This window comes from Chiloscyllium plagiosum, unplaced genomic scaffold (assembly GCF_037043375.1).
Source record: "Chiloscyllium plagiosum isolate Xiang-an unplaced genomic scaffold, Cpla_swu_hap1 HiC_scaffold_2, whole genome shotgun sequence".
In the NCBI taxonomy this organism is placed as follows: Eukaryota; Metazoa; Chordata; class Chondrichthyes; order Orectolobiformes; family Hemiscylliidae; genus Chiloscyllium; species Chiloscyllium plagiosum.
The window spans coordinates 117,159,434-117,187,210 of NW_028270140.1; the positions used below are offsets into that span (position 1 = coordinate 117,159,434).

At 41.8% G+C, this 27,777-nt stretch overlaps 1 protein-coding gene across 1 annotated transcript in view; it reads left to right on the plus strand.

Moving 5' to 3' along the window:
• The window catches only part of LOC122558882 (isocitrate dehydrogenase [NADP], mitochondrial-like), an 86,698-nt gene extending 63,719 nt beyond the window's left edge, over nucleotides 1–22,979 (plus strand). Inside the window, exons 8-11 of the mRNA XM_043707791.2 lie at nucleotides 10,649–10,761; nucleotides 17,913–18,010; nucleotides 19,675–19,767; nucleotides 22,297–22,979. Coding sequence (XP_043563726.1) covers nucleotides 10,649–10,761; nucleotides 17,913–18,010; nucleotides 19,675–19,767; nucleotides 22,297–22,381 — 389 coding nt within the window. The 3' untranslated portion in view covers nucleotides 22,382–22,979. The remainder of the gene's footprint in view (nucleotides 1–10,648; nucleotides 10,762–17,912; nucleotides 18,011–19,674; nucleotides 19,768–22,296) is intronic.
• The last annotated feature ends 4,798 nt before the right edge of the window (nucleotides 22,980–27,777 follow it).

Here is a 27,777-nt window from a genome sequence, read left to right on the forward strand (position 1 = left end):
CCGGAGCACCCGGAGGAAACCCACGCAGACACGGGGAGAACGTGCAAACTCCACACAGTCAGTCGCCTGAGGCAGGAATTGAACCCAGGTCTCAGGCGCTGTGAGGCAGCAGTGCTAACCACTGGGCCACCGTTACACCAGCAGTAGTTATCAATGAGCTGCCAAATTTTCAACTATATTTTGTTCTCTGCATTGGATTGATTCAGATAAGCTACCACCTCAATGTACCTGTTTGTCTCCCTCTGTGGTGGGAGACCATCCTGACTCTAGTAAAATGCTGGCAAGGTTGTAAATTCAGTTTACTGGTTAGGTCGTTGTCTAATCGACTGCATTTGGCTGAGTTGCTGGTATTCCTGTTTTTGGAAATATCTTATGTTGGTGAGAAGACATCAGACTTCCATCATATTGAGTTGTACAAGATATTGCTATCCCATTTTTATCAAGACTGCTCTCCAAAATCACCCATGACCCTGTCTTGTTAGATTATCCTTTTTCATTTCTTTCTTCCCAAAGCATTTGATATGGCGACCAATGCCATTGACCTCTTGTTATTTTAGTCATAGAATTTTACAGTACCAAAGGAGACCATTCAACCCATCATGTCTGTACTGGTTCCCAAAAGAGCTACCCAGCTGGTCCCATTCTCCAGCCCTATCTCTGTGGCCCTCTAAATCTTGAATTTCAAATATATATCCAGCTCTCTTTTGAAACCTCTGATCAAATTCACATCCACCACTCTCCCAGGCAGCACATTGCAAATTTTAACAACTCTCTGAATAAAGAAGTTTCTTTTCATCTCACTCCTAGCTCTCTTGTTGATAATCTTGAAATTATGACGTCTATTTACTGACATATCAAGTAGTGGAATCAGAATATTCTTCTTCACCCTGTCAAAATTTTGAACACCTCAATAAGTTCATTTCTTAATCTTCTCTATACCAAGAGGTATAAGCTCAATTTCTCTGATCTTTCCTGGTATCAAAAATCCCTCAATCCTACCATCATTCCAGTAAATCTCCTTTGCACACTCTCCAGGGCTTTAGCATCCTGCCTTAAATCAGGCACCCAGATCTGAATGCAATATAACAAATGTGGTGACCAGTGATTTGTATAGGTGTAGCATCACTTCCTTGCTTTTATACACTATGCTTCTATTTATAAAGCCAAGGAACCTATAAGTCGCCTTAACAACTGATTCAACTTGCTTGGCCACCTTTAGAGAATCATGCATAGGAACCTGAGGTCCGTCTATTCGTGTACAACATTCAAAGTTTGTTCAACTTTATGTCTCTGCCCTGTCAGAATTCTATTCCTATGTTTCTGTGTAACTTGTGTAATGTAGCAATTGCCTTTTATCCCTTCTCCACACATTATCTTAGCCTCCAATTCCCCCTTCATGCCTTGCACTTGTTTATCAGTAGGCTGTTCCATAAGTGACAACGTCCATTGGGACAAAGGGCAAATGATACTTAACTCCATCTCTCCTTTACTTCTCTCAAACACTCATCTGCCTCCATGTGGTCCAACTGCTTATTTAAATCAAATCTGAGCTTCCTCCAACTCATCATTGGGAAGCTCAAATTCATCATTTGCTGCAAACTCCAGTCCAGGCCGGCATGGTGGCTCAGTGGTTAGCACTGCTGCCTCACAGCACCAGAGTCCCAGGTTCGATTCCAGCCTCGGGCTACTGTCTGTGTGGAATTTGCACATTCTCCCCGTGTCTGCATGGGTTTCCTCCGGGTGCTCCGGTTTCCTCCCACAGTCCAAAGATGTGCGGGTTAGGTGAATTGGCCATGCTAAATTGTCCGTAGTGTTAGGTGCATTACTCTGAGGGAAATGGGACTAGTTGGGGTTACTCTTCGGAGGGTTGGTGTGGACTTGTTGGACCGAAGGGCCTGTTTCCACACTAGGCAATCTAATCTAATCTAATCATTACCACTGATTCCATCTCTTTGTCTACCCACACTCTTGCAATGAACAAGATCATTCAAGGTCATGGTATCCTGTTTGACCTTAAGGTGAGTTTTAAACTCGACACCTTAGAAACATAGGAACAGAGTATTGCCATTCAGGCCATTGAGCTTGCTTCATGATTAATATTATCATGGCTGATCATGGACTTCAATACCTTTTATCCACACTAGCCCCAGAGCACAATGCACCATTCGTAATCAGAAATCTATCAATCCATACTTTTAAATATTTTTTAAGGCTGAACATCCATTGCCTTGAGGGTAGAGAATTCCAAAGATTCACAAATTTCTGAGTTTAAAAAAAGAATTATCTTGATCCTAAGTACTATCCCCATTATTTTTAATTTGTGCTTTCTTGTTCTGGATTCTCAATTCCAATTAGGGGAAATATCTGACCTGCATCTACCTGTCTATCCTGTTTATTCCTTTCAATGGTAAGTTTCAATGAGATTACCTCTCATTTTTTAAAACAGGCCCACTTTGTCAAATCTCTCTTCATACTACAATTCATCAAACATGCTCATTTCATCATCTGCTAAATGCCCCTACCCTTTTAGAGAAGGAAATCTTTCATCGTTATCTGGTTTGGCCCATATGACTTTAGATTCACAGCAATGTGATTGATTCTTAACCCACCCTCTGGGCAATTAGGGATGGGTAGTATAAGACAACCCTATCCTATGAGCAAAGCACAAAATATAAATCCCCTCCCTTTGTTAGCTAAGTCTTCAGCTACCTCAAAGCTGAGCTTTTAATGTTGAGGTCTAAACCTGTTCAGTTCTGCACATCACACTGTATTTTTCAAAATCCATTACCTTGATTTCTCTTCCCTTTCTAATTGCTTATGACTTAACATCTACTTTCATGTGTGTTGAGAATTTTGCTTCTGTTACAGGCCCTTACAATACATGCAAATTGTTCTAACTAAAATGGTATTCATCTTACAATGAACTTCAAAACCTCATTGATGTTCTCAGTTAATCTATTTGCTATCCATCAAGAGGGATGAGGAATGTGACTTTCATTCCCTCATGTGAAAGGAAGTCACTTTAATGAAGAAGTAGTGAAAATATTATAAAGATCCCTTAACCTGAAATAATGTTATTTCAGTATATGTGGATGTCAACCGGAACTCTAGTTTTGAGGAGCTGTTGACACTAAATACAGTTGCTTTGAAAAGGAATTCAACCGAATTGACGTTCATCCTCCCACCACTCACAATAGATGGTTATGGAGCAACATGTTTGTTATTTTCCTACTTTATTATGAACTTACTAATTTATGGTCTTCGTTACAATTCTCAGCAAATGCCACAATTATCTGCCTTACAAAGTGTTCCAGTCAGCCAGGCCTGAGTTCTTGCTACCGTGTTGACTTTGAGAAGAATGTGACTGAGTCTGGCAGCAAGTTGCAGTTCCCTCCCTTTTGCTGAGTGTGCTTTGCTGAGTTATATTTTGTCACAGGTCTTGCAAGGGAACAAGGTGGAGGAAAAACAGAGAAAAGGGTGGTAACTTGTAGGGATTTTAATTTTGGCAGTAACAGCAGTCAAAAGTCCAGAACTATTAGAAATTTGTTCTTATGGAAAGAATTTGGGAAATTTCTTTCATTCAATAAGATTAATAAATCAGGAAAGTCTCTGACAACTGATACAGATAAGGCATTCAGTGGGTTTGGATTCAATTTAGCTCAAGTTGGTTTGGGAAGAAGAATTCTGTGAATGCTCGATTGTAAATGGTCACTGATTTAGAAGTGGAAAATGTCACATGATTCTGTTTAATTGAGTAGCTCCCAAAAGCCACAGGATGATTTGCAGAGAAAGTGAAAAAATGTCATGGGTGCTCTTTTTGAGCCAGAGTGGTTGATGAAACAGAAGGTGTATTGCATTGTATTCAAAGAATCAGTAAAGCATGTGGCCATGCACCCTATCAGGCTTGTACAATATTAGACCTGGAAGTGGTGAGGGTAAAGACTGTGCAGCTTTGCTGATTATGTGGGGTGATGTTGCTGTTATGGGATATGGGCATAACATTGGGCTTGTGGCTGTTTCACTGCATTACATACAGCTTTGGAGGTGCATGAGTCAGCCCTACAAGTTGCACAATTGAATTTCTTTCAAACAAAATTCCCAACTATGCAAGATAATTAATAGGCAAGTGGTTGTGGGCACAGGTTTGGGTGAAATGCCTAAACAGGTGGTATAGGTTGGAAACGCTTTCAGGTTTCCCATTCCCGTGTACCGAAACGAGTTAAAAGTATTCATGGACCTAATTAACTTCAGCCTTTCATTCTGACTTCAGCAACCTGCTTACTGGTTCCATGATCTCTCTACAGCTTGCCATGCTTGCAAGAGGAGGAATGATCTCTTACAGAAACTGACCAGTTGGGGGTGCTGCAAGCACTGAAATCCTTCTGATCAGACTTGGTGTGCAACATTTTTGGAATTGCTTTCAAGTGGCTTGGAGTTAACACACGTGTATCTTGACCTCTTCACTGTCAAACATCACTGGATAATTACTTGGGCCTCTGAGGACAGGGAGGAATCAGACATACCCACGGCTTCTACTGCTGCACTCAGGGCTGCCAAAGAAATCTCTGCTAGATGTGTCCACACACATTTCACTATGCACGTGTGCGTGCCAACAGCAGGGAGTTCTGTCCAAAGCTCTGTGCCCTATTCCTATCTCTAAATAACCCTCAGCACCTCTCATTCCAGCAGCCAATCAGCTATCATTACACTCCTACCCTTGCCTTCTCATAGTTGTCATGGTTACCCTTACAACTTCAAAACTAGTTTCAGTAAGTTGAATTTAAATTCCACCAGTCGATATGGAGAGATTTGACTCCATGTTCCCAGAGCATTAGCCTGGATTACTAGATCAGGAACTTAGCATGTGCCACCATCTCCCCATTGTGGAGGCTAATCTTATCCACAAGGGCATTGTTGTAAGAGTTTTTCAGGTTGGTGTCCTAGGCCTAACATTGTCAGCTGTATCATCAATGTTTTGCCATCTTTCATAAGGTCAGAAGTTGGGATGTTGAGGGCTCTTGTGGTACGGTGGTAGTATCCCTAGCTCTGAGCCAGGAGGCCTGGGTTCAGGTCCAGAGGTGTATCATTACCCATCTGAACAGGTTGACTAAAAATATCCAGAAGTGGGGATGTTTGCTGATGATGATATGGTGTTCAGCACCATTCTCATCTTCTCAGGTACTGAAACTGACCATGTGCACATGCATCAAGATCTAGACTACATTCAGACTTGTCGTGATAAGTGGCAAGTCACATTCAGGCCACAAAAGTACCAGACAATGTGCATATCCAACAAAAGGGAATCGAACCATCTGTTGATCTTAAATGGCATTACCATCACTGAATCCCCTATTCTGAGGGCACCATTGACCAGAAGCTGATCTGGACCAGTCATACAAACAAGAACAGGTCAGGGCTGGAAGGTGTCTGATTAACTAAGTAACTCACTTCCTAACTCCCTGTCAACTTTTGAATGGAAGGCACACATAAGGCATGCTGTTTGCTCCTATTTGATGTGTGTAGTTGCAACAACACTCAAGAAACCATACATAATCCAAGACAAAACAGCCCATTGATGAACAGTTCATTTGCCATTTTTAACCCACACTCCCTCTGTCTATTGGTGAACAATGGCAGTAAAGTGTACCTTCTACAAGATGCAGTGCAACAACTTGCCATGGCTTCTTCAGCATCACCTATCAAACCTATGACCTCTACAATCCAGAAAAATATAAGCAGTAGTGTAATGAGAGAAACATTATCAGCAAGCTTCCCTCCAAGCTAAACACCATCTGGAATTGGAACTTTGCCACCGTTCCTTCACTGTCACTGGGTCAGTGTCCTGGAACTCTCACCCTGACAGCACCTTGGGTGTTGTTCCTGTCAGATCAGGAGGGGTGTATTGGCCCTCCTGTTTTCACTCCTGGATTGGCAGCAACAGTGTTTACTGTTCTTTTCATCATGAGGCTATACCTCCCTTTAGTAAGAATGGGATCAGTTAATGTCTATTGTATCATTAAAGCGTGAATTACAAGGTTTTCATGAGTGAAACAAATAGCAATTTTATTATCTACTAACCCTGAAAACAAAATAAAAATGTTACATCAGGCATATATGCATAGGAACAACATTTTCAAAGGTAGTGTGCATTGTAAAAGGAAATTAAAATGAAGTACATTTTAAAGTCCTTAAAGTAACCTTGAGGCGTAAAGGGTTTAACCTGAGATCATGGTTCTTTAGTTATAGTCATATATTGGACCAACTCATCCATACTGACTAGGTTTCCCAAATTAAACCACTCCCATTTGCCTGCATTTGGCCCATATCCTCTAAATCTTTCCTATTTGTGTACCTATCCAAATGTGTTTTAAATGTTGTATCTGTACCTGCATCTACCATTTCCTCTGACAGTTCATTCCATAAAGGGACCATCCTCAGATTCCTTTTAAAATTTTTCCCTCTAACCTTAAAAATACACACTCTGGTTTTGAACTCCCCTACCCTGGGGAAAAGACCTTTGCTGTTCATTTATCTATGCCCCTCAAGATTTTATAAACCTCTATAAGGTCATCCCTCAACCCTTAACACTCCAGGGAAGAATGTCCCAGCCTTCCCAGCCTCTCCTAATAATTGAAATTCTCCAGTCTCAATAACATCCTTGTTAATCTTTTCAGTACCCTTTCCAGTTTAATCACATCCTTCCTATAGTAGGGCAACCAGAGCTATACACAGTACTCCAAAAGTGGCCTCACTAACGTCCTGTACAGCTGCAACATGACATCCCAACTCAATAGTCTGAGCAGTGAGGTTGGAAACTAGAGAGCCACCACAAGACATTAGCAAGTTTAAAAGAGCAGTTCAACATTTCCTGACAAACAGAAACAGCACGAGAAGGCATGGGGCAGATGTGTCTCAGTAAAACAAAAGATCAGAGGCATTTTTGGGAGCAAAAAAATACAGACATCCAGGTCCCAAAGCAGACAGATTGAAAGGGCTCACTGTTCGCAAGCCATCGAGAGCCATGAAAAACATTCCAAGGTGGTAAAACAATGGGTTTGATGCCCCCAATTGGTCAAGCCCTTGGAAAATTCACAAAGGTCATCCGCAGTAATAGCAAATATTTCAGACCTGCTTGCATTCTTGGTGCCTGACTGTTTCTCACCAGTATGTGTTGTCACCAGATGCTTTGACCTTTTAGCGGGGCTGAGAGAGCTTTCTCCAGTTCTGAGGTCATGCATTAATCTCCCAGGCTGTGCCAAAAACAACTTGCTGAAATTCAACTGGTGTGTCTATTACGGTGTTTAAGTTCGTTGTTCCTAAGCTTGATAATTACAGGTGACATCTTTCATCTCGAGTCAGTGAAACTTATCATGCACATGTACACACGATTAGAAAGTAAGGGTTTCTTTACACCTGACTGGGAGCACTAGTTTTGGTGTCTTTTGATAAAGATGTCAATTTCAGTTCAGATGATTTTGTTTATTCCACTTTGGTTTCATAAGCTTGGCTGACCCAACTGGTGAGCTGATTGCTTCATCATTTTAAGTCAGTGTTTTCTAAGTAGTTATTTGGCAGTACAGAACTTCAGTATTGTTGAAAAAAAAGACACATTTTGTCAAAACTTGTTGATGGCACTCATCGGGACAAATCATAAGAAATCCTAAAGTAGAGGGAAACCAACATTTGTACTGCATGAAGGGACACTGCTTTTTTATTAACAAGTACACCTCTCTTATTCATAGAGACATTGCCATTGGAAATGTACAAGTTAATGATGAATGGCAGTTAACTGCCAAGCTTTGTTTACATTTTAAACAAGGCAGATTGACTTTGATTTGCTTGAGAAATAAACTAGCTATCACTTATTAATTGTGTTGAAACAGGCACCCATATGTATACACATTCTCTTGTGTTTTTCTTTCACTTTAGTATATCACGCGAACAGTGCTGATGAGCACAAGATGAAAAACTTCAACAAAATGTCTTTTTTCAACCATGCCCAATATTTTCCTTTTAAAACCATCTCAGTCCATGGAGCTTGAAGGTGTGAAAATCAGATTGTGAAGTTTGAAAATCAAGGTCCTTTTCGATCACTATTCTGACAGTGTACTACAGTTGTAGGACTGCAGCAATTCAAGAATGTCCCTCATCAACACCGTCTTGAGCACTATTAGGGATGAGTAATATATATATACAGGCCTTGCTGCTAGTATGCATATCCTGTGCCCAAATGTGTGTTTTTTGAAAAAAGGGAGAATTCAATCAGTTGTGTGTTAGTGAGCCACCAAGGGGAGGTTATGCTGTATCTCCTTCAGAATTGCAGCAGAGCATAGGGGAACGCTCAGGGCAAGCATTGCACTTAGCTCTATATGCCATGCCCGATTCTCCATGCAGGTGACCACTCTTTACATTGGTGCAAACATTAGTGTAAATTCCTGAGACAACATAGCATGCTCAAGATGGACTCCTCCAATCTCTCTTAAAGCGTATGCACTGTCTCTGGAAATGCTGACAGCAGCAAACACATTCCCTATTACTGAGCTACAAGTTTATTTTCATTATGACCCGTGAGGACCCTCGGGGTGGCACAGTGGCTCAGTTAGCACTGCTGCCTCTCACAGCACCAGAGACCGGGTTCGATTTCAGCCTTGGGTGACTGTCTGTGTGGAGTTTGCACATTCTTCCCATGTCTGCGTGGGTTTCCTCTTGGTGCTCCAGTTTCTTCCTACGATCCAAAAATGTGCAGGTTAGGTAAATTGACCATGCTAAATTGCCCATAGTTTTCAGGGATGTGTAGGTTAGGTGCATTAGTCAAGGGAAATGTCGAGTAATAGGACAGGGGAATGGGTTTGGGTTTCGGTGTGGACTTGTTGGACCAAAGGGCCTGTTTCCACACTGTAGGGATTCAATGATTCCATGAGGATCAGCACCAGTATCCAAAAGACCAACACTCAAGAGTGTCTTGTGACATCTGACAGAAACTCACCACTGTTCTCCTGATTCCTCAGTGCCTGTTCCTTCCCACATGTGATATGCTCCTCTGGGTGAAGCACTGGTGGTATGGCCCATTTTTTATTTATGTGTTTAGGTTTCCTCTGCTTAGTGACATCATTTCCTGTGGTGATGTCGCTTCCTGTTCCTTTTATCAGGGGGTGGTAAATGGGTCTAACTCGATGTGTTTGTTGATAGAGTTCCGGCTGGAATGCTGTGCTTCGAGCAATTCTTGCGCATGTCTCTGTTTGGCTTGTCCTAGGATGGATGTGTTGTCCCTGTCGAAGTGGTGTCCTTCCTTATCTGTATGTGAGGATACTAGTGAGAGTGGGTCATGTCTTTTTGTAGCTAGTTGATGTTCATGTATCCTGGTGGCTAGTTGGCTAATCTCTTTGCTAATCACCTGAGTGATACGTTGGTAATCTCCGGTGTCCTCTTCCATTTGTGGAAAGCAGATTCATCTGTGGTTCTCTGCCTCTCTTTGTAGCCCTGGGTTTTCATCTGTAATGTGAAAAGCCAGAGGGTTATGGATGTGAAGAAATAGGATACAACATTTGAGGAATATTACCTGTGAGGATTGGGGGTGAGAGAGCATTAGGATGTGGCTGAGGATATTTGTTGAGATGCAGATTTGAGGTGAAGACAGGAGAGAAAGGGTTGTGTTTGACAGCAAGCTGTGTCAGTCAAAGTGGTAACCTGTCAGGGAAGGTTTGGAATATGAAACATTGATGGCTAGGAGTGATACAGTGATACTTTTCTTGTGCTGATGAGGTTTTTAAGTGCGTTAAAGCACTGGATCTTGCAGGTGAGAATCACCCTTCCTCCTGTTGTTCACTGCCTCAGCTATCTCCAGTCATAGCCTTGCTTCATTTGGCAGACTGGCTTACCTCATTGTTTCTCAGGGAAGGGACTGTCTATCCTGACTCTGACAACATTGTGGTCACCAGGGAGGGGCCTGAGAATTGGAGGGATGGGTATCTTCCCGCATCTCCCATGAAGCATTTAGTTTCAAACAGCCACAGTAAAGCGTAACCTGCAGCCTCTAACCTGATACTTAGGTCCCACTCTTTGGTCAGGAATTAAATAATTTAACATTCTGCCCATGGAATCTAGGGAGTTAAAACAGAAGACCACAGTTGAGTTGCTGATGAAAGCTGTGTGTCGTTTTGAATTCTGACTTTTAAGTCAGTTTTGTTCTTTGCAGTTTTTCTGGTTAACCTACTATAGCCACTGTTACCTTTATATTTGATCATTGTTGCCACTTAAATAAAATTGTCAAAAATGGCAAAGGTTTGAATTACTTGGAAGTGCTGAGAACATTTCATAGTTTAAAAAAGGATGCCAAGATTATAAGGGACCAACTAAAGGCAGGTGCAAGAAACACTATCTCCAATGATTGAAAGACTATGTCTCCATTCTCCAACAATAACATTCACTGTTGAATATGAAACTGTGCAAAAAGCAAGTGTACATAATTAATACCAATTACAGAATGGTAGGATGTTTTAGAAGCAGGAGTTTAGACGAGTGCATGAAGATATTTTCAATTCTATTTTATGTTGGCAGGAATATATTTTATGGCTGTTTGGGTAAGACTCACTAATACTTGGCATTGTAGAGTGTGTAGCTTTGTCACATTAACATTGTTTCTCTGCAGGTTTTGGTTCTCTAGGACTGATGACATCAGTGTTGATTTGTCCAGATGGGAAAACAATCGAAGCTGAGGCAGCTCATGGAACAGTCACTCGCCATTTCAGAGAGCACCAGAAGGTCAGTGCCCCTGCATATGGGAACTAAAAGATAATGCAGCACAGGATGTCTTATCCATTAGTCTTCCCTGACAACTAAAACTAGGCATCAGCATATACTGTATATACAGTAGATATAGTCTGCCAGCACCTCATGATATTTATGTTTTTGTTTCAACTTATAAATGTTATTATTTTCAAAGTACTCATACCTGGAATAAACTCAGACTTATGCCAGTTGATTATTTTAACTGGGACTAACTTTAATGAAAATGAGTGTCACTTGTTCCTTCCCATTTCTGTTTTCCGTGAGCTGTTAACTTGTTGCCCTTTGCAGTGCTTTAAGCTTGATGTTTGCCAGTCTGTTTCCTATTTGTGTTCCCAGTTGCTGTGAATTCACATATCCTGCAGCTTATAGGGAACACTGGTTTGCACTGTCATAAGTCACCCTATTATTATTACAAAGCTGTGATATATGAAACCATGCAAATCACTTTTGTTTGATTTTTTTTTCACTCCAAAGAATGTTGTAAGTTCTTCCATCTGTAAATTTGCCACCTGATGTGGCACAATTTTTGTTTTTGAGAAAGCAGGCATTTGTCCACCCTTGAGTGCTGGTACCCCAATAGATGACCAAATGTGGAGGATCTGTTCAGTGTTGTCAGGGTAGTGGACTTTCTTGAAAATTAGATCTGACAAATTGTCATCTTCCGCTTGAGTTAATTGATGAGTCTAAGTCACATTTGACTATTAATGCATACGCATGAGTCTATTTCAGTTTCAGAGGCTGCTATTTGATGTTTCTTCAGGCCCCAGAATTTTCCAATGATGAATAAACCAAATTTTAAGAACAATTCAGGGAGTAGCGCATTATTTGGAAGACACTTATTTCAGCTTCAAATATGCACACAGGTGATGACAGACTGAAGAAGGTGCTCCAATGTTTAGAAGGACTGGAGTTTGGGTGAAAGCGTACAAATGTGAAATGTTTCAAAATTCTCTAGGGTATTTCAGTAACCAGATTGATAAACATGGGTTACATCTCACCCCAAGTATGGTACAAGCAATCTGTTGGTCCGTCTGTTTAAGGTTTTGTATCTTCTGCCTGATGAAGACTAGATTAGATTACTTACAGTGTGGAAACGGGCCCTTTGGCCCAACCAATCCACACTGACCCTCCGAAGAGTAACCCACCCAGATCCATTTCCCTCTGACTAATGCACCTAACATTATGGGCAATTTAGCATGGTCAATTCACCAGGCCTGCGCGTCTTTGGACTATGGGTGGAAAGTGGAGCACCCGGAGGAAACCCACGCAGACACAGGGAGAATGTGCAAACTCCACACAGACAGTCGCCTAAGGCTGGAAAGAGGTTTGAAGAGATCATAACTGGGGTGGAAGGGACCTTTGATGTTGGCTGCCTTTCTGAGGCAGATGGAGTCAACAGATGGAAGGTTGGCTTGCGTGATGGATTGAGCTGTGTTCACAACTTTCTGTTGGGATCCCTCATTGTTGATATGAAGATCTAATTGCTACTACAGTCTGAACTTTCAGGCATTCCTACTCTGGTCCTCCACATAAAACAGAGGAAAATACAATAAAGCTCCCTGTATCATCTTGCTTCAAATGAAGCAATAAGGATACAGGCCACATTGTTAAGTGTGCTCCTGTTAGACAAATGTTCAATACAAATTGAAGTTAAGGTCAGATTGGTTTCCAGATTTGGAACAATTGTCAAGGGAGAGGCAATGATGTAATGATTTTGTCACTGGACAAAGAATCCAGAGACCTGGATAATGCGCTGGGAGTCTGGCTTTGAATCCCACCATAATAGATGGTGAATTTTAAATTTGAATGAAAGAAAATCTAGAATTCAAAGTCTAAAGCTGGCCATTTAGCTGTTGTTGTGAAAACCCAGCTTGCTGAAGTCCTTTGAGGAAGAGACACATACCCTTAGTTAATCCATTTTACGTGTAACTCCTGACCTACAGCAGTGTGGCCGATTCTTTCCTGCCCTCTGAAATGGCCAAGCAATTAACTCAATTTTTAAACCAGCGAAAAAGCCTCAATAAAGGAAGAGAAAAGAATGGACCATCTAGCATTGGAAATGACAGTGGCAGAACAGCCCTGTGGACTCTGCAAAGTCCTCTTCGCTAACATCTGGAGGCTAGTCCCAAAGCTGGGAGAGTGGTCTCAGACTACACAAGTAATAGCCTGAGATTGTCCTGCTTAAGGAGTCATACCATGCCATTTCCCAGACCACACCATCACAATCTCTGGGTATGTCACATCCCGTTGGCAGGTTGAACAGCGTTTCATGGTGATGCTGAGAGTGACAAGGACTCCTGAAAACTCTTGTTTGTGGACTTCATGTCCAATCACTAAGGGTGGTTCAGGAGCACCACAACTGACTGAGCTGGTCAAGTCCAAAAAGACATTGCTGCGCGACTGGATCTGTGGCTTGTGGTTAAAAAACCAACAAGATGGAAAAGCAAACATAAAGCAAAGAACCATGGATGCTGGAGATTTGAAACAAAAATAGAAAATCCTGGCACAACCCAGCAGATCCAGCAGCATCTATGGGGACAAAGCAGAGTTAACGTTTCGAGTCCGGGGACGGGATAAAGGAGGATCTCCTTGATCCCATCCTTACCAAGCTGCCGGCTGCAGATGTATCTATCTATGCACAATTACTTCACAGTCTTTGTGGTGACAAATTCCTGCCTTTATATTGACAATATCCTGCACTGTGCTGTATGGCACTATCACCATACTGTATGGGATAGATTTCAAACAGATCAAGCAACTCAAGACTGGGCTTCCATGAGGCATTGTGGACCACCACCAGCAGCAGAACTGTACTCCAACACAATCTGCAACCTCATGGCCTGGGATATCCCCGACTCAACCATTACCTTCAACCCAGGGCGTTAACCCTGGTTCATTGAGTGCAGGTGGGCATTCCAGGAGCAGCACCAGGCAAACCTAAAAATGAGCTCTCAGCTTGGTGAGTCTACAACACGCAAAATATCCAAACACTTGCATGCCAACCCACGTTAACAGCAAGTGATAGATAGAGATAAGCAATTCTACAACCAATCCATTAGATTTAAGCTCACAGTCCTGCCAGATCCGGTTCAGTTGAATGTCCAGTTGTGTACAACAGAACAACTCACTGAAGGAGGAGGCTCCACAAATATCCCCACCCTCAAAGATTGGAGAGTGCAGCAAATCAATGGGAAAAGTGAGGCTGAATCATTCACAGCAATCTTCAGCAAAGTGGATGATGCATCTCAGCCTTCTTCAAAAGCCCTCAGCTGCACATATGTTAGGTTTCAGCCAATTTGATTCACTCCTCGTGATATTAAGAAACAATTCAAGGCACTGTTTACTGCAAAGCCTATGGGCCCTGACAACATTCTGCAATAGTACTGAAGACTTGTGCTCCAGAATTTGCCACTCCCCAGGCTAAGCTGTTCCAGTACAGTGATGGAAATGTGTTGCTGGAAAAGCGCAGCAGGTCAGGCAGCATCTAGGGAACAGGAGAATCGACGTTTCGGGCATTAGCCCTTCTTCAGGCTCATTCCTGAAGAAGGGCTAATGCCCGAAACGTCGATTCTCCTGTTCCCTAGATGCTGCCTGACCTGCTGCGCTTTTCCAGCAACACATTTCCATCTCTGATCTCCAGCATCTGCAGACCTCACTTTCTCCTCAAATGTTCCAGTACAGTTACAACACTGGCATCTATTCAACAATGTTGAAAATTGCACGGGCATGTCCTGTACACAAAAAGCAGGACAACTCCAACACGGCCAAATAGCACCCCATCAGTCTACTGTTGATCATCAATAAAGTGATGGAAGGGGTCATCAACAGTACTATCAAACAGCACCTGCTCAGCAACAACCTGCTCAGTGTTGCCCAGTTTGGGTTCTGCCAGAGTCACTCAGCTCCTGATAGAACATAGAACATTACAGTGCAGTAAAGGCCCTTCAGCCCTCGATGTTGCACCGCCCTGTCATACTATTCTGAAGGTAAAAACAATGACTGCAGATGCTGGAAACCAGATTCTGGATCAGTGGTGCTGGAAGAGCACAGCAATTCAGGCAGCATCCGAGGACAGGGAAAATCGACGTTTCGGGCAAAAGCACTTCATCATTCCTGATGAAGGGCTTTTGCCCGAAACGTCGATTTTGCCTGTCCTCGGATGCTGCCTGAATTGCTGTGCTCTTCCAGCACCACTGATCCAGAATACTATTCTGAAGCCCATCCCACCTACACTTTTCCATGTATGTCCATTTGCCTGTCCAATGATGACTTAAATGCACTTAAACTTGGCGAATCTACTACCAATGCAGGCAAAGTAAAGAAACTACCTTTGACATCTGTCTTATACCTATCCCCCCTCACTTTAAAGTTGTGTCCCCTCGTGTTTGCCGTCCCCATACTTGGAAAAAGGCTCTCCCTGTCCACCCTATCTAACCCTCTGATTATCTTGTATGTCTCTATTAAGTCACCTCTCAACCTTCTTCTCTGTAACAAGAACAGCCTCAAGTCCCTCAGCTTTTCCTCGTAAGACATTCCTTCCATACCAGGCAACATCCTAGTAAATCTCCTCTGTACCCTTTACAAAACTTTCACATCCTTCTTATAATGCGGTGACCAGAACTGTACACAATGATCTCATTATAGACTTGGTTCAAACATGGGCAAAAGAGCTAAATTCCAGAGGTGAGACGAGTGTGACATCAAGGTTGCATTTGCATAAATGTGGCATTAAGGAGCTCTGGCAAAACTAGAGACACTGGTAATCTGGGGAAAATTCTTTACTGGTTTGTGTCATAACTGTTTATGGGCAGCACAGTAGCTCAGTGGTCAGCACTACTGCTCCAGGGACCCAGGTTTGATTCCAGTCTTGGGCTACTGTCTGTGTGGAGTTTGCACATTCTGTCCATTAATTCTGTCTACGTGAGTTTCCTCTGTGTGTTCCGGTTTCTTCCCACAGTCCAAAGATGTGCAGGTTAGGTGAATTGGGCATGCTAAATTGCCCAGTGTTCAGGATGTATAGGTTAGGTACCTTAGTCAGTGGTAAATGTAGAGTAATATAGTAGGGAAATGGGTCTGGGTGGATTACTCTTCAGAGGGTCGGTGTGGACTTGTTAGGCCAAATGGCCTGTTGCCACACTGTAGGGTTTCTATGATTCTGTGATCTGGCACATAGGAAGATTATTGTGATTGTTGGAGGTCAATCATCTCAGCTGCAGGACATCTCTGCAGGAGTTCCTCAGGGTAGTGTGCTAAGCCTAACCATCTTCAGCTACTTCATCAAACCCCCTCCAGAAGTAGAGATGTTCACTGATGATTGCACAATGTTCAGCACCATTCAGACACTGAAGCAGTCCATGTTTAAATTCAGCAAGACTTGGACAATGTTTAGATTTGGTCTGACAAGTGGAATGTAATATCCAGGCAATGGCCACCTGCAACAAGTAAAACCTAACCGTCGCCTTTTGACATTTAATAGCATTACTAAGTCCTCACCCCACTATCAACATTCTCAAGTTCACCATTAGAGTGGTGCTGGAAAAGCACAGCAGTTCAGGCAGCATCCAAGGAGAAGCAAAATCGACATCAGGAATACCTGATGAAGGGCTTTAGCCCGAAACGTCGATTTTGCTGCTCCTCGGATGCTGCCTGAACAGCTGTGCTTTTCCAGCACCACTCTAATCTAGAATCTGGTTTCCAGCATCTGCAGTCATTGTTTTTATCTATCAAGGTTACCATTGATGAGAAACTGAACTGGACTCGTTACGTAAATACTGCAGCTATATTGCCTCTACTATTGTTGTGTCAAAATCCTGGAACCCATTCCCTTACAGAATTGTGAAGGTGCTATAGCAATGGTGTGGAGCTGATTGGACAATAACTACTGGCCCAGAAAGCAACACCTTTCAGTGTACTCTCGATCATCAGTAAAGTGATGGAAGGTCTCATTAATATGAGTGAATGAAGGAAACGATGTAACAATCACAAATTGGCAAATTTATTTCTTTGTGATACACCTTGCATTATGAGTAACAGAATACACAGCTGAATTGTTTATTAAAAGACACTGGAATGGGATTTTCATTGCTGAAGCCATATGTCGCGGTCAGTAGGGGCAAAAAACCAATCAAGACAGCGCAATAGGGTAGTGAGAGAAAGAAGATGAACTTTCATGTGACAGAACATCATCATTACTGGTGTCATGTCTGCTCAGGAGAATATGTGGCCTCGCACTTTAGTCAGAATGTTTGGCAGTGGTAAGGTTGGGTGTGCACATGTGGATCATGTTTACTTTTAGAAGTTCATGAAGTAGAAGGGAGTAGGGGAGAATCAAATCACTGATTGATTAATTTGAAAGCTGGGATATAAGTAGAGTACCTGGAGTTGCCAGTTGTGCCTGAAACTGGTTCAGATCTGAATTGGAATCAGACGGAAAGTCTGATTACATGGAAAATTCATTTGAAGAGCAAGGGAAAATACAGTCCTGCTGGGAAAACCTCTTCTCAGATTCAGGCCAAGAGAGGTTTTGGGCCTTTAACAAGTTCTGAAAATTCAGGTCAAGAAAGACATACTCTTAAGAATAGGGAAAAAATGATTAATTAGATTTGTAACTAAATGAAATGGGAAATGTATTTAAGTTGTATAAAGTTTTGAACATTGTGTGAGAGATTCCTTAAGGAGAGAGAGGTGGAATAGCTCCCTTGATTCTGGAATATCCACTCCACCCTCCCCCCCGCCCCCGACCTATCACCTTCATCCCCTTCCCCACTCACCTATTGTACTCTATGCTACTTTCTCCCCACCCCCACCCCCACCCCCACCCTCCTCTAGTTTATCTCTCCACGCTTCAGGCTCTCTGCCTTTATTCCTGATGAAGGGCTTTTGCCCGAAACATCGATTTTACTGCTCCTCGGATGCTGCCTGAACTGCTGTGCTCTTCCAGCACCATTAATCCGGAATCTGGAATGAACCACTTAAGTTTGATTTTCCATGTGCTTTATTGTCTCTTGTGTTGTCCTACAAGGATATCACAAATTACACGTTAGTGTTGAATTATCAATCCCAACAATGCTCAGAACTGCATTCTGTGACTGTACAATGCTGTTTCTGTTTTGTTTTAACACCAGGGCAAAGCAACTAGCACAAATCCAATTGCCAGTATCTTTGCCTGGACGCGAGGGCTGGAGCACAGAGCGAAACTTGATGGCAATCAGCAACTTAAACAGTGAGTCTTTTCTGCTTTTCAAAGGATTCAATGTATTGAGAATGCTCTGAATTTTATAGGGAGACAATAACTGCATTTATTACTCTAACTATTACTCTGACTATTACTCTGACAAGTCGTGTATGCTTCACCTAGTGAATATAATGGGGAAGTATTCAAGATCTGAGGAGCCTTTTGTACGTATTGTAGTGCAAGTGCTGATTCTATTTGTTTTAGATGAATGAAAATAGGTGGATGGCACCCTGTCACTTCAGGCTACAAATCTGTTTTCTGATCACTCCAGTGAACCATTCTGAAAAAGTTCACAGTCGTACAAGATACTCTGTTCAGATTGAACTGGCTTTCCCATCAGATGAGATGAGAAAAGGCAGTCCCCGGTTTGTGAATGGGTTCCTGAGGCTGTTTGTAAGTTGATTCATACACAGGCTAGAAAACAATGCAGGACAGTATAAAATAACCATTTGTAAGTACAGGAATTGTTCGTATATCAGATATTTAAAATTATACCCTTGTTTAAGGTCGCATTCATAAGTACAAACATTTGAAAGTCAAACATTCGTAATCCAGGGATCCCCTGTATCATCATCTTTAAAAATCCTGGATCTGCTATGATATAACTTTTCTTTGTCCAAACTCAATCCTTACTACTTATAACATCAGTCATCTCCTTCCATTATGTATGAGAATCTCACATTTCACGAAACTTATGGAAGTGCTGTATTGGATCCATGACTGAAATATAAATATTGACAAAGTGAATTTCATTCTCATCATACATTAGCTCACTTCAGACCCAGTGACAAACTCTGTCCAAAGAACAAGGCATTTGCCAAAGCAGCAGCTGAGGAGGACTGTCCAGTGTGATTGCCCACTGCAAAACTGGATCCTCAATCTAAGGGAGCTGCAGCCATAAACTCTTTTGAGTTGAATTGAATTTGCTTTATTGTCACATATGCTCAAATGAGTACAATGAAAAATGTATAAGTCACCATTTACAGCATCTTAGTACAGAGTATCTAGGTACAATCCTAACTTGCAGAGTAGAGAAATGAAGAACTAAATGTTACATTACAGCCATACAGGGTATGACCATACCATGAAAAACAAGAAGCATCACAGGCCCTCTCCAAGGGCTGTCTGCAGCAGACCAATGCCGGGAACCTCCACGTGGTATGACCACTGGCTGTCACCATGCTCCGCACTGGGCCACTGGTCGCTGGTATCCCCACTTTCTGCTATTCTGTGACTTGGTGCATTGAAGGATTCTGTTATCATTGCAGTCATTCATATTTAGTCATTTATTCTATATATCATAGAGTCCTACAGCACGGAGACAGGCCCTTTGACCAAGATGTCCATCCACACTAACCCCATTTCCCTGCACTTGGCCCATATCCTCCTAAAACCTTTCCTATCCATGTATTTATCCAAATGCTGCTTAAATGTTGTTAATGCACCCACCTCAATAATTTTTGCTGGCACCTCATTCCATATGTGTACCACCCTCTGTGTAAAAACATTTGTCCCTCAGGTTCCCTTTTATTCTTTCCTTTCAAACCTTAAACTGATGCCCTCTAGTCCTTGATTCCCCAACCCGGGGAAAAAGACTGAATGCATTCACCCTATCCATGTCTGTCATGATCTTATACACTTCTGTCTTAAAGGTTTACTGATATCCTGGAGCAGGTGTGTGTAGAAACTGTGGAAAGTGGTGTCATGACAAAGGACTTGGCAGCTTGTATTCATGGGCTGCAGAAGTAAGTCATTGTTTTTTTTCCCTAATGTAGTCAATCCTGAATCTAAAATCAGTTCAAAAAGCCTCTAACCAAACCAATCGTAAAGGAATCCAAAGTGAGGTGTGATCTTGGATAGGAAATTGGTTTAGAACAGGAACATGAGGAAACCCATGAGAAGTTTCACAAGATAAATATTGCACCCATATCATTCGAATGAATGAATGGCATGAATGATTTCATTGTCATGTGTATTTTGCAGTGAGAAAAACGGTAAAATACAGTGAAAGGCTTTTCCACTGTTGCCACGATCGAGTGCCATTTTGAATAGTTTTACAAATAAGAAAAAAGTAGGATGTAGCTTAGAGAGAGTCTATCAGCTCTGAGCTCTGAACCAGCTGATCATCGACAACACCCATGCTGCCATCCTTCCTCCTCCACTGTTGACACCGCACCAACCAACGCTGAAGTCCCTACTCTTCAGGCGTCATCTTGTGCTGCTGGGCTGATTCTCCTCTGTCATCGCCTCATCTGCTTCTGCACCAGACCCACCAACGTGAGAGTTACATCTCTCATCGCTTTGCTGACCTTGATGGTTGCTGTGATGCCCTTCTGCCACTGATTCGCCGCTGCCAGTGCCCGACCCAACTAACGATGAAGTTGCCAATTCTCATAGGTCCAGCAGTGAAAGATGGCACAAGTCACCAATGCCGCCACCACCAATGTAGCAGCCACTGCCAAAATTAGAAAATGACTAAGGATGACATTATCTTATTATATTACCTTATATAGATTCCATTAGGGCTCTATGACTCTATAAGTACCGTCTAAGTGACAGGTGCTGGAGTTGGAACTCAGCAAATTGAAGGCCAATTATGATCTGGTTCAGAAATTGACTGAGCAGATGGGAGACCACAGTAAAGAGGATGGGAAGGATCTCCAGTTAGCAGGATGTGACTTGTAGAGTATAACAAAGATCTGTGTTGGGACCTCAACAATGCATTTACCCTGTAAAGACCCACATAATGCCATGGTTCTAAATTTGTTGCTCGCACAAAGATTTGGCAGGTTAGCAATGCAGGTTTTCCACAACTTCATGATAATGGCGTGCACCAAATCTTGATGTTGGGAATTGGTGACAAAAGCACCCCAGTAAAGACAGTGTAGTAACATCAGAAGAATGAAGTGAGTGAGGTTTGAGGGTAATGGCGGCTATATCACTTCCAATGTGGGACCATGTAACAAAAGAATTATACAAAGAATTATGGATTGTAGGCAGTTTAGCCTAGAGTTTAAGACAAAAGGTATTGATGTTTTGCAATGTATTAGTCAGATCACACTTAGAATAATGTCATTTTGAGAACTGCGGTAAAAGGAAAGAGCTGTGCGAAAAGGCAAGATATTGAACCTCACGGATGAGACAAAAGGCAACTAGTGGGGGGAATAGTAAAAATGTACTTGAACTATTAGATGGCATATAGAAATGGAAAACACATTATTAATTCAAAGTACACCAAACTTCAGGACTGGAGCACACAAATGGAGATTCTAAAATTAGAAATTTAAATTATCTATTTAGGAAATCTCCTTTTGATGTTTGGTGTGATCTGCTAATGCACAACACATTGGAATAGTTTAAAATATAATTTCAAGTCATACTGGGCAAATAAATATACCAAATATTTATTGATTTGAATGAACTTTTCCCAACTTCAATGCTATTCTGTGCTGTAATAAAGAGCTTCTTGAGAATTATGATTGTTACATTTGTCTCTGTAGGTTCCTATTTTCTGTCTCCTTTATGAAAAGGGGATTTACATTTGCTCTGTTCTAATCTGATGGAACCTTCCTGAATCGAAGGAAGTTTGGATAATTAAGCCAATGCAACATCTACCTTATTAGCCACTTCTTTTAAAACTTAGAATGAAGTTCATCAGGATCCAGCCCACGGCTCCAACAACTTGCTCAGGATCATTCCCTGGTGATTGGAACTTTGAGTCATTCCTTGCTACCATTTCTTGGACTTGGAAGCTGCCCGCCTCTGATTGGTCAGCTCACGCTGATGACCCAGGTCACAAATGTCGAGGCCTGTGAGAAGTTGGGAAACCTGCTCTTGCTTGCTTTTCTGCTCTCAGCATGATCTACCATGTTCAACCTCACACTTTTCTTTTGAAGAAACAGAAAATCACACCGTTACTGTGGTAAAAAGCTTGATGAGCACTCAAAAGTAATGTAACACATGTAAGCTAGTGGCAATCCAAAATTGTGTGCGCATTTTCCTTTTTTAAGGAAGAATTTAAATCCAGCCCATATGCAATTTGTTCCATTATTTCATGATGATTACTTGCTTTCAAATTGTTAGTGCATTCATGCCTCCTGCTGGCTTAGTTGATTGGAATGATTATGGGACAGAACAATGGGCCATAGTTGAAGCTGGGTATGGTTGTAAATTCTTAAATTCTGTTGTTTGTATTTGAGTTGGAAATGAACTGAGTGTTCAAAACCTGTTACTGCAATTTTCCACTAATGTTCTGTCATTTCCTCCATTGCTAGTATAAAACCAGGGCAGCATTATGTGTACACTGAAGAATTTCTTGATGTCATCAAGGAAAACTTGGACAAGAAGTTAAGTCATTGAAAATGACCAAGAACACCGAAGAGCCTTCAGGATTCATTCCAAGATGAATGTTACCCAATATTGTTCTGTGATGCAGATTTAAGATACTGAGACACTGGATTATTCTGCAATAGGATTCTTTCTGTTACATGTTTATTTAAACATGGGTCTTACTTCAAATGAAAAAAAGTCATTTTCAGTTGCTCATAATTCCTTCCTTTGTGGCAACAATTTTCACTGCAGAATAACCAATGGTTTCATAGTGTCAGTGCTTGTTATCTGTAACACAGAAGTGAGCCTATTGCAACTTCTCTTTATATCAATAGAAACTTTTCAGTACCCATTGAAACTTTGTACTTTGTTCATTTTAAATTTAAAAAAATCTGTGTTTTTGAAATGAAAGTACTTAAACTGTAGTACAGTTCAGATCAGCTGGAATTACAGACTACAGTAACTGTGTAAATGAGTGAGAAGCTGGTGGTATATAGCCCACCTATACTTAAAATGGTAGCCTCGATAATGAGAATTGTAAAATACTGACAATTAATTTTAAATGTCATTGACTGTGTGTGTGTGTGTGTGTGTGTGTGTGTACATTAAAATAAAATGGTTTCATGGCTATTATGCTCCCATCTGTAACTCCTTATCATGATTCATCACCTACACAAAGCATCCGAGAGAGAAAAAAACTAGGAGCAGTTGTAGGCCATTCAGCCCTTCGAACCTGCTCCAGTATTCAATATCATCATGGCTGATCATCCAGCTCCACACCCTGTTCCCGCTTTCCCCATACCCCTGTAATTTCTTTAGCCTGTATTTTTAACTTGAAAACATTCAATGGTTTGTCCTCAGCTGCTTTCTGTGGTTTCTCTAGTTGAACTGAACTAGAGTAATAGTTAATATTAAACTACACCTAAAACATTATGATCGATTATAGAAAATTAATGGTTGCAGGGCAGTGATATTGAGTGAAACTGATCGTCACTGCTGAAGTGGAAGGATGATAATTAGATATGGAATTTTCTGCAATCTGTAGCAGGTTTTGCTGAAGTCCTTTCTCCAAAACATTGCCACAGCATCTTGTCTCTGGATATGGCAGGCAGTTGGTGGAGTCAAAGGAAGGGTTTCCAATTAAAAGGATCATGAAATGTTTAAAAGGCTTAACGGGTGATGGATGTTTGAGGTTGCAGCAAACGTGAGGGTGGAAAGGGTGAAATAACTCTACAGAGGCTGGTGTCCCGTCACAAAGTCACCCTTTATTTACACATGCATAGTATGTGACACTGCTCTCGCTTCCTCAGAGTCGAAAAGTGTGGTGCTGGAAAAGCACAGCAGGTCAGGTGGTATCTGAGGAGCAGGAGAGTCTGTCTGACCTGCTGCACTTTTCCAGTGCCACACTTTTCGACTCTGACTCTCCAGCATCTGCAGTCCTCACTTTCTCCTGGCTTCCTCAGAGCCAGTTCTCAGTGTGAACAGAATCTCTGACTCTGCTGTTTGTATCTGTCAGCCAAGGCTCCCTGAGCAGAACAGATTAACAGCCCCAGTCAGGAAACTCATATTCTATGATGTCCACCTGGCTGACCTTGTTACAATCACTATACAGTGAACACAGAAGGGCTGCTTGCTGGGTCTCCTACGCTTGTGTGGAGTGTCTGTTGCAGGATCTATGGAATTTTCCCTCAGCACAGGAAGAGGAGGGCAACCTCTCCAGGTATGGATGGAAGTTGCCAAGAAAGCTAACAGTAAAAGTGTGGAATTTCCAATCTGGAGACGGAGCACCAAGAGGATCCAGGGCCTCAGGAGAGCAGACAGGCTGAGAGAAGGGGTAATTCCAGGAGCAAAGCCCCGCACCTTTGACTTTTCCAGCATTCTCCTGCGAAGATCTCCTTAGAACAACATGACTTGAACCCTCTGTCAGGTGTCTCGCAGAGAGTATTTGATGGTTATTTGGATAGAAATAGCATGCAAGAGAATGGGGGAGTAAAGCAGGAGGATGGCATGAAGTAACGATGCTCGTTTGAAGAGCTGGTGCAGGCACAGTGGGCTGAATGGTCTCCTTGTGCATTGTAGCAATTCAGTGATTCCATCTGAGCAGCCAGCATTTTCACTCAGCCTCAGCCTATTGCCTTCTCATATCAATGTCTTGCGGTCACCCTCCAGCAATGTTGTTCTCCGCTATCCACACAAGCCATTAACAACATTGAGCAACTCTGCTTTCTCTCCTTATGGGAGAAGAGAAAATCCAGTCGGGAAAGGCAGAGAGCCGATTGGAGTCTCCCTCAGGTCACCATTAACAGCATATCAGCACGAGTGATTCATAGTTACCTGGTTGCCTGTGAAAAAGGCTTTATTGCAGAAGGCTACAGATAGCAGTAGTGGCCTGCTATGAAAACCAAAGCCTCCTGAGGCATTGGAGCTCCGACATAGTGAGAGAACTGATCTTTTACAGATTGAGGATCTTGTCTCCTTTGGCTGAAGAAAGTACAATTAATGCTGTTGTGGCACCTCGGGCTGCTGGTATTGTTAGAGTCAGTGTTGCAGCCCTTTTTCACTCCTCATCAAAAATGAATTTCTTCCTTTCGAGAGTCATGAATCTGTCAAATTGTTTATGACAGAGTGCTGTCGAGACAGAGTTGTTAAGTGTGTTGACAGTTCAGATAGATTTTTCATCAGTAAAAGAATCGAGGGTTACAGAGGAAAAGGCAAGAATGTGGAGTTGAGGATAATCAGATCAGCCATGATCTAATTGCATGAAGGAACAGATTCAATGGGCTGAATAGCCTGCTTCTGCTCCTTGGTCTTATGATGTGCCAATTGCTTCCATGCTGCAACAATAGAGTGATGCAGCAGGAAGTGAGTGAAATTCAAGACCAGTGGAGAGCCTGGCAAGCGCTGAAAATACTGTATGAACAGGAGTGTGAAAGCAATCATCTCTCACCCAGCCATATTCAGAGCTCTGCTGTTTCACTGATCAAAGACCTTCCAGCTTGTCACTTTCATTGAAGAAATATTGCTCACTATGTACTTATCTGGCCGATCTGGTGAATTGTTGACAGTTTGGGCAATAGATCTGCAGCCTGTTGAAGGCAGGAATCTCAGTTAATAAAGTACTTAATGATATATTGGAATATTTAAGTAACTTACCCAATAACTCCGTGGGTGTTCTTCACTTGCCTTCTAAGCAACTGGGGTGAAACCGAGAAATGGTGGCATGATGATGATGTATTCTGACTAGATCTGGATTTAACTCTACACGTACTCAAACCGCCTCCCCTTGCCTCCGAAAAGACCTCCATTAAAGCTGTATCAAAGTGTGAATGCTGTGGAAATCTTTTTTTTTCTCTATTGATGTGATGACAGTTCAATAAATAGCAAAAGCAGAAGACTAAAAAGTGTGTTCTACACTCAAGTGGATGATCATGATTTGGAAGGACTAGTGGAACTTTTTGATTAGGTTCTGACCTGTCCATTATCTATCTGGTATTTATTGTTTCCTCTTCCATTCATGTTTGAAGGTCAACTATGGGAGAACCACAACTTCTAATTTTCTCAGAAATACTAATTAATAATTCTAGAATAAATATGATCTAGTTCTTTTTATTGTTTTTGAGATGGAAAAGAAAATCAGATTGGATGGAAAGCGAGTGATCTGGTGGAATTTGGCTGTTTCCTGCTGGACAGATTCAGTTAAAATGATCCCAAGGTTCTTGTAATAAATAACTTTATATGAGGCTTCTTCATTTGTCCTAATTATCCTTCATTAAACCAAAGCTCAATACAGCAATATGTAGATTGGTAAATGAACAAAAGCCGACTACATCTGTACCAATTTTAAAGCAGCTTCTGGCAGCAAAATTATCAAAGCAGACCTTAAAGTACATCTAAAATAAAAGCAAAATGCTGGAGATACTGGAGATTCAAAAGATAGAAGTGGAAAGTGCTGGAAAAACGCAGCAGGTCTGGCAGCAGCTGTGGAGAGAGGAAAACAGTAAACATGGTCTAAAGAAGAGTCGGATCTGACTCGAAACATTAACTTTCTCTCCACAGATGTTGCCAGACCTGCTGCCTTTTTCCAGCACTTTATATCTATGTGGAAAACGTACCCTCTCTCCAAAACATCCATTCTGAAGTATGTTAACATCCATTTATCTGCTTTCCAGCTTACTGAAAAATAGGATAGAACAAAACTTCTATTTTACATAACGGACCTGCAATGTTGCATAGTTCCTCAAATCTAATTAAAGATACCAGAGAAGAAAGGGAACTCACGTTACCTACATGGTGAAGACTCATGGTTGCCTCGGAGTCTCATGGTGCACGTGCTCCACCTAGATCAGCTGCTTCTAACCAGTGGTAGCTGTAGTGGCACCACTACAATCCTGAAAGACCCCCCAGCCCTGAAGTGGTGCAGACAATCATATTAACTTTCTCATCTGAGATACCTGACTGAACTTCCTACAATTTTGAGACTTCTAAATCTAAAGCCTCAAGTTTTATCATTGTTTGATCTCCAACTTCTAAAAGTGATTTTCTTGAAGGCTCTTAATTTTGTTTTCCCAACAATAAAAGAAATCCTGCCAAGCCTGCAAATCTAGCCAAATCAATGTTATATGGGTAGGTCACACAAAAGGTTTACCTGGGATTTCTTTTTTCTCTCCCTTTTGAAAGTTTCTGTCCTTGTTGGGGACTGGAGACTGAATCTTCTGGAAAGCATCAAAAGGGTGATTGGTCCAGATGCCGGAGAACAGGTAAATCAGCCAATAGGAACAGAAGTCTCTCATCTAGATTAGAGTGGCCCTTTTGCCCGAAACGTTGATTTTCCTGCTCCTTGGATGCTGCCTGACCTGCTGTGCTTTTCTAGCACCACTCTAATCTAGACTCTGATCTCCAGCATCTGCAGTACCCACTTTCGCCTAAAAGTCTCTCAGGCAATCCAACCAGCTCTGCCATTTAATAATACCTGTAGCTCAATCCTATTTACCTACCATTGATCTATACCCATTCGCACTATTAGCAAAACTCTAGTGTTCTGAGTGTTGAAAGGCTCAGTTTAGCCTTTGTGGAAAAAGTTCAAAATTTCTATTACTTTTTGTGTGAAAAAGTGTTTCTGATTGCATTTGTAATTAACCTAGCTCGAATTTTAAGATGTGATACTGTGCTACTACATTGTGACTTGCAGGTTGATGCAACTTGTCCTCAATCTTTCTTTTTAAACCTTGGTATCATTCTGTCAAAGCTGCATTCCTTGCCCTTCCAGGTTTTTTTCACTTGGTATTGCTAGCCTCCTTCAGATGAAGGCTAACATTTCATCAGGGTTTATGAGGTTTTTCTGTGCCAGTCTGCTATTTTCTGTACATGGACATGCCAACCCTTTTTGTGGCTCCTTTGTTCTTAATGTCTTGACATTTAAGAAAATA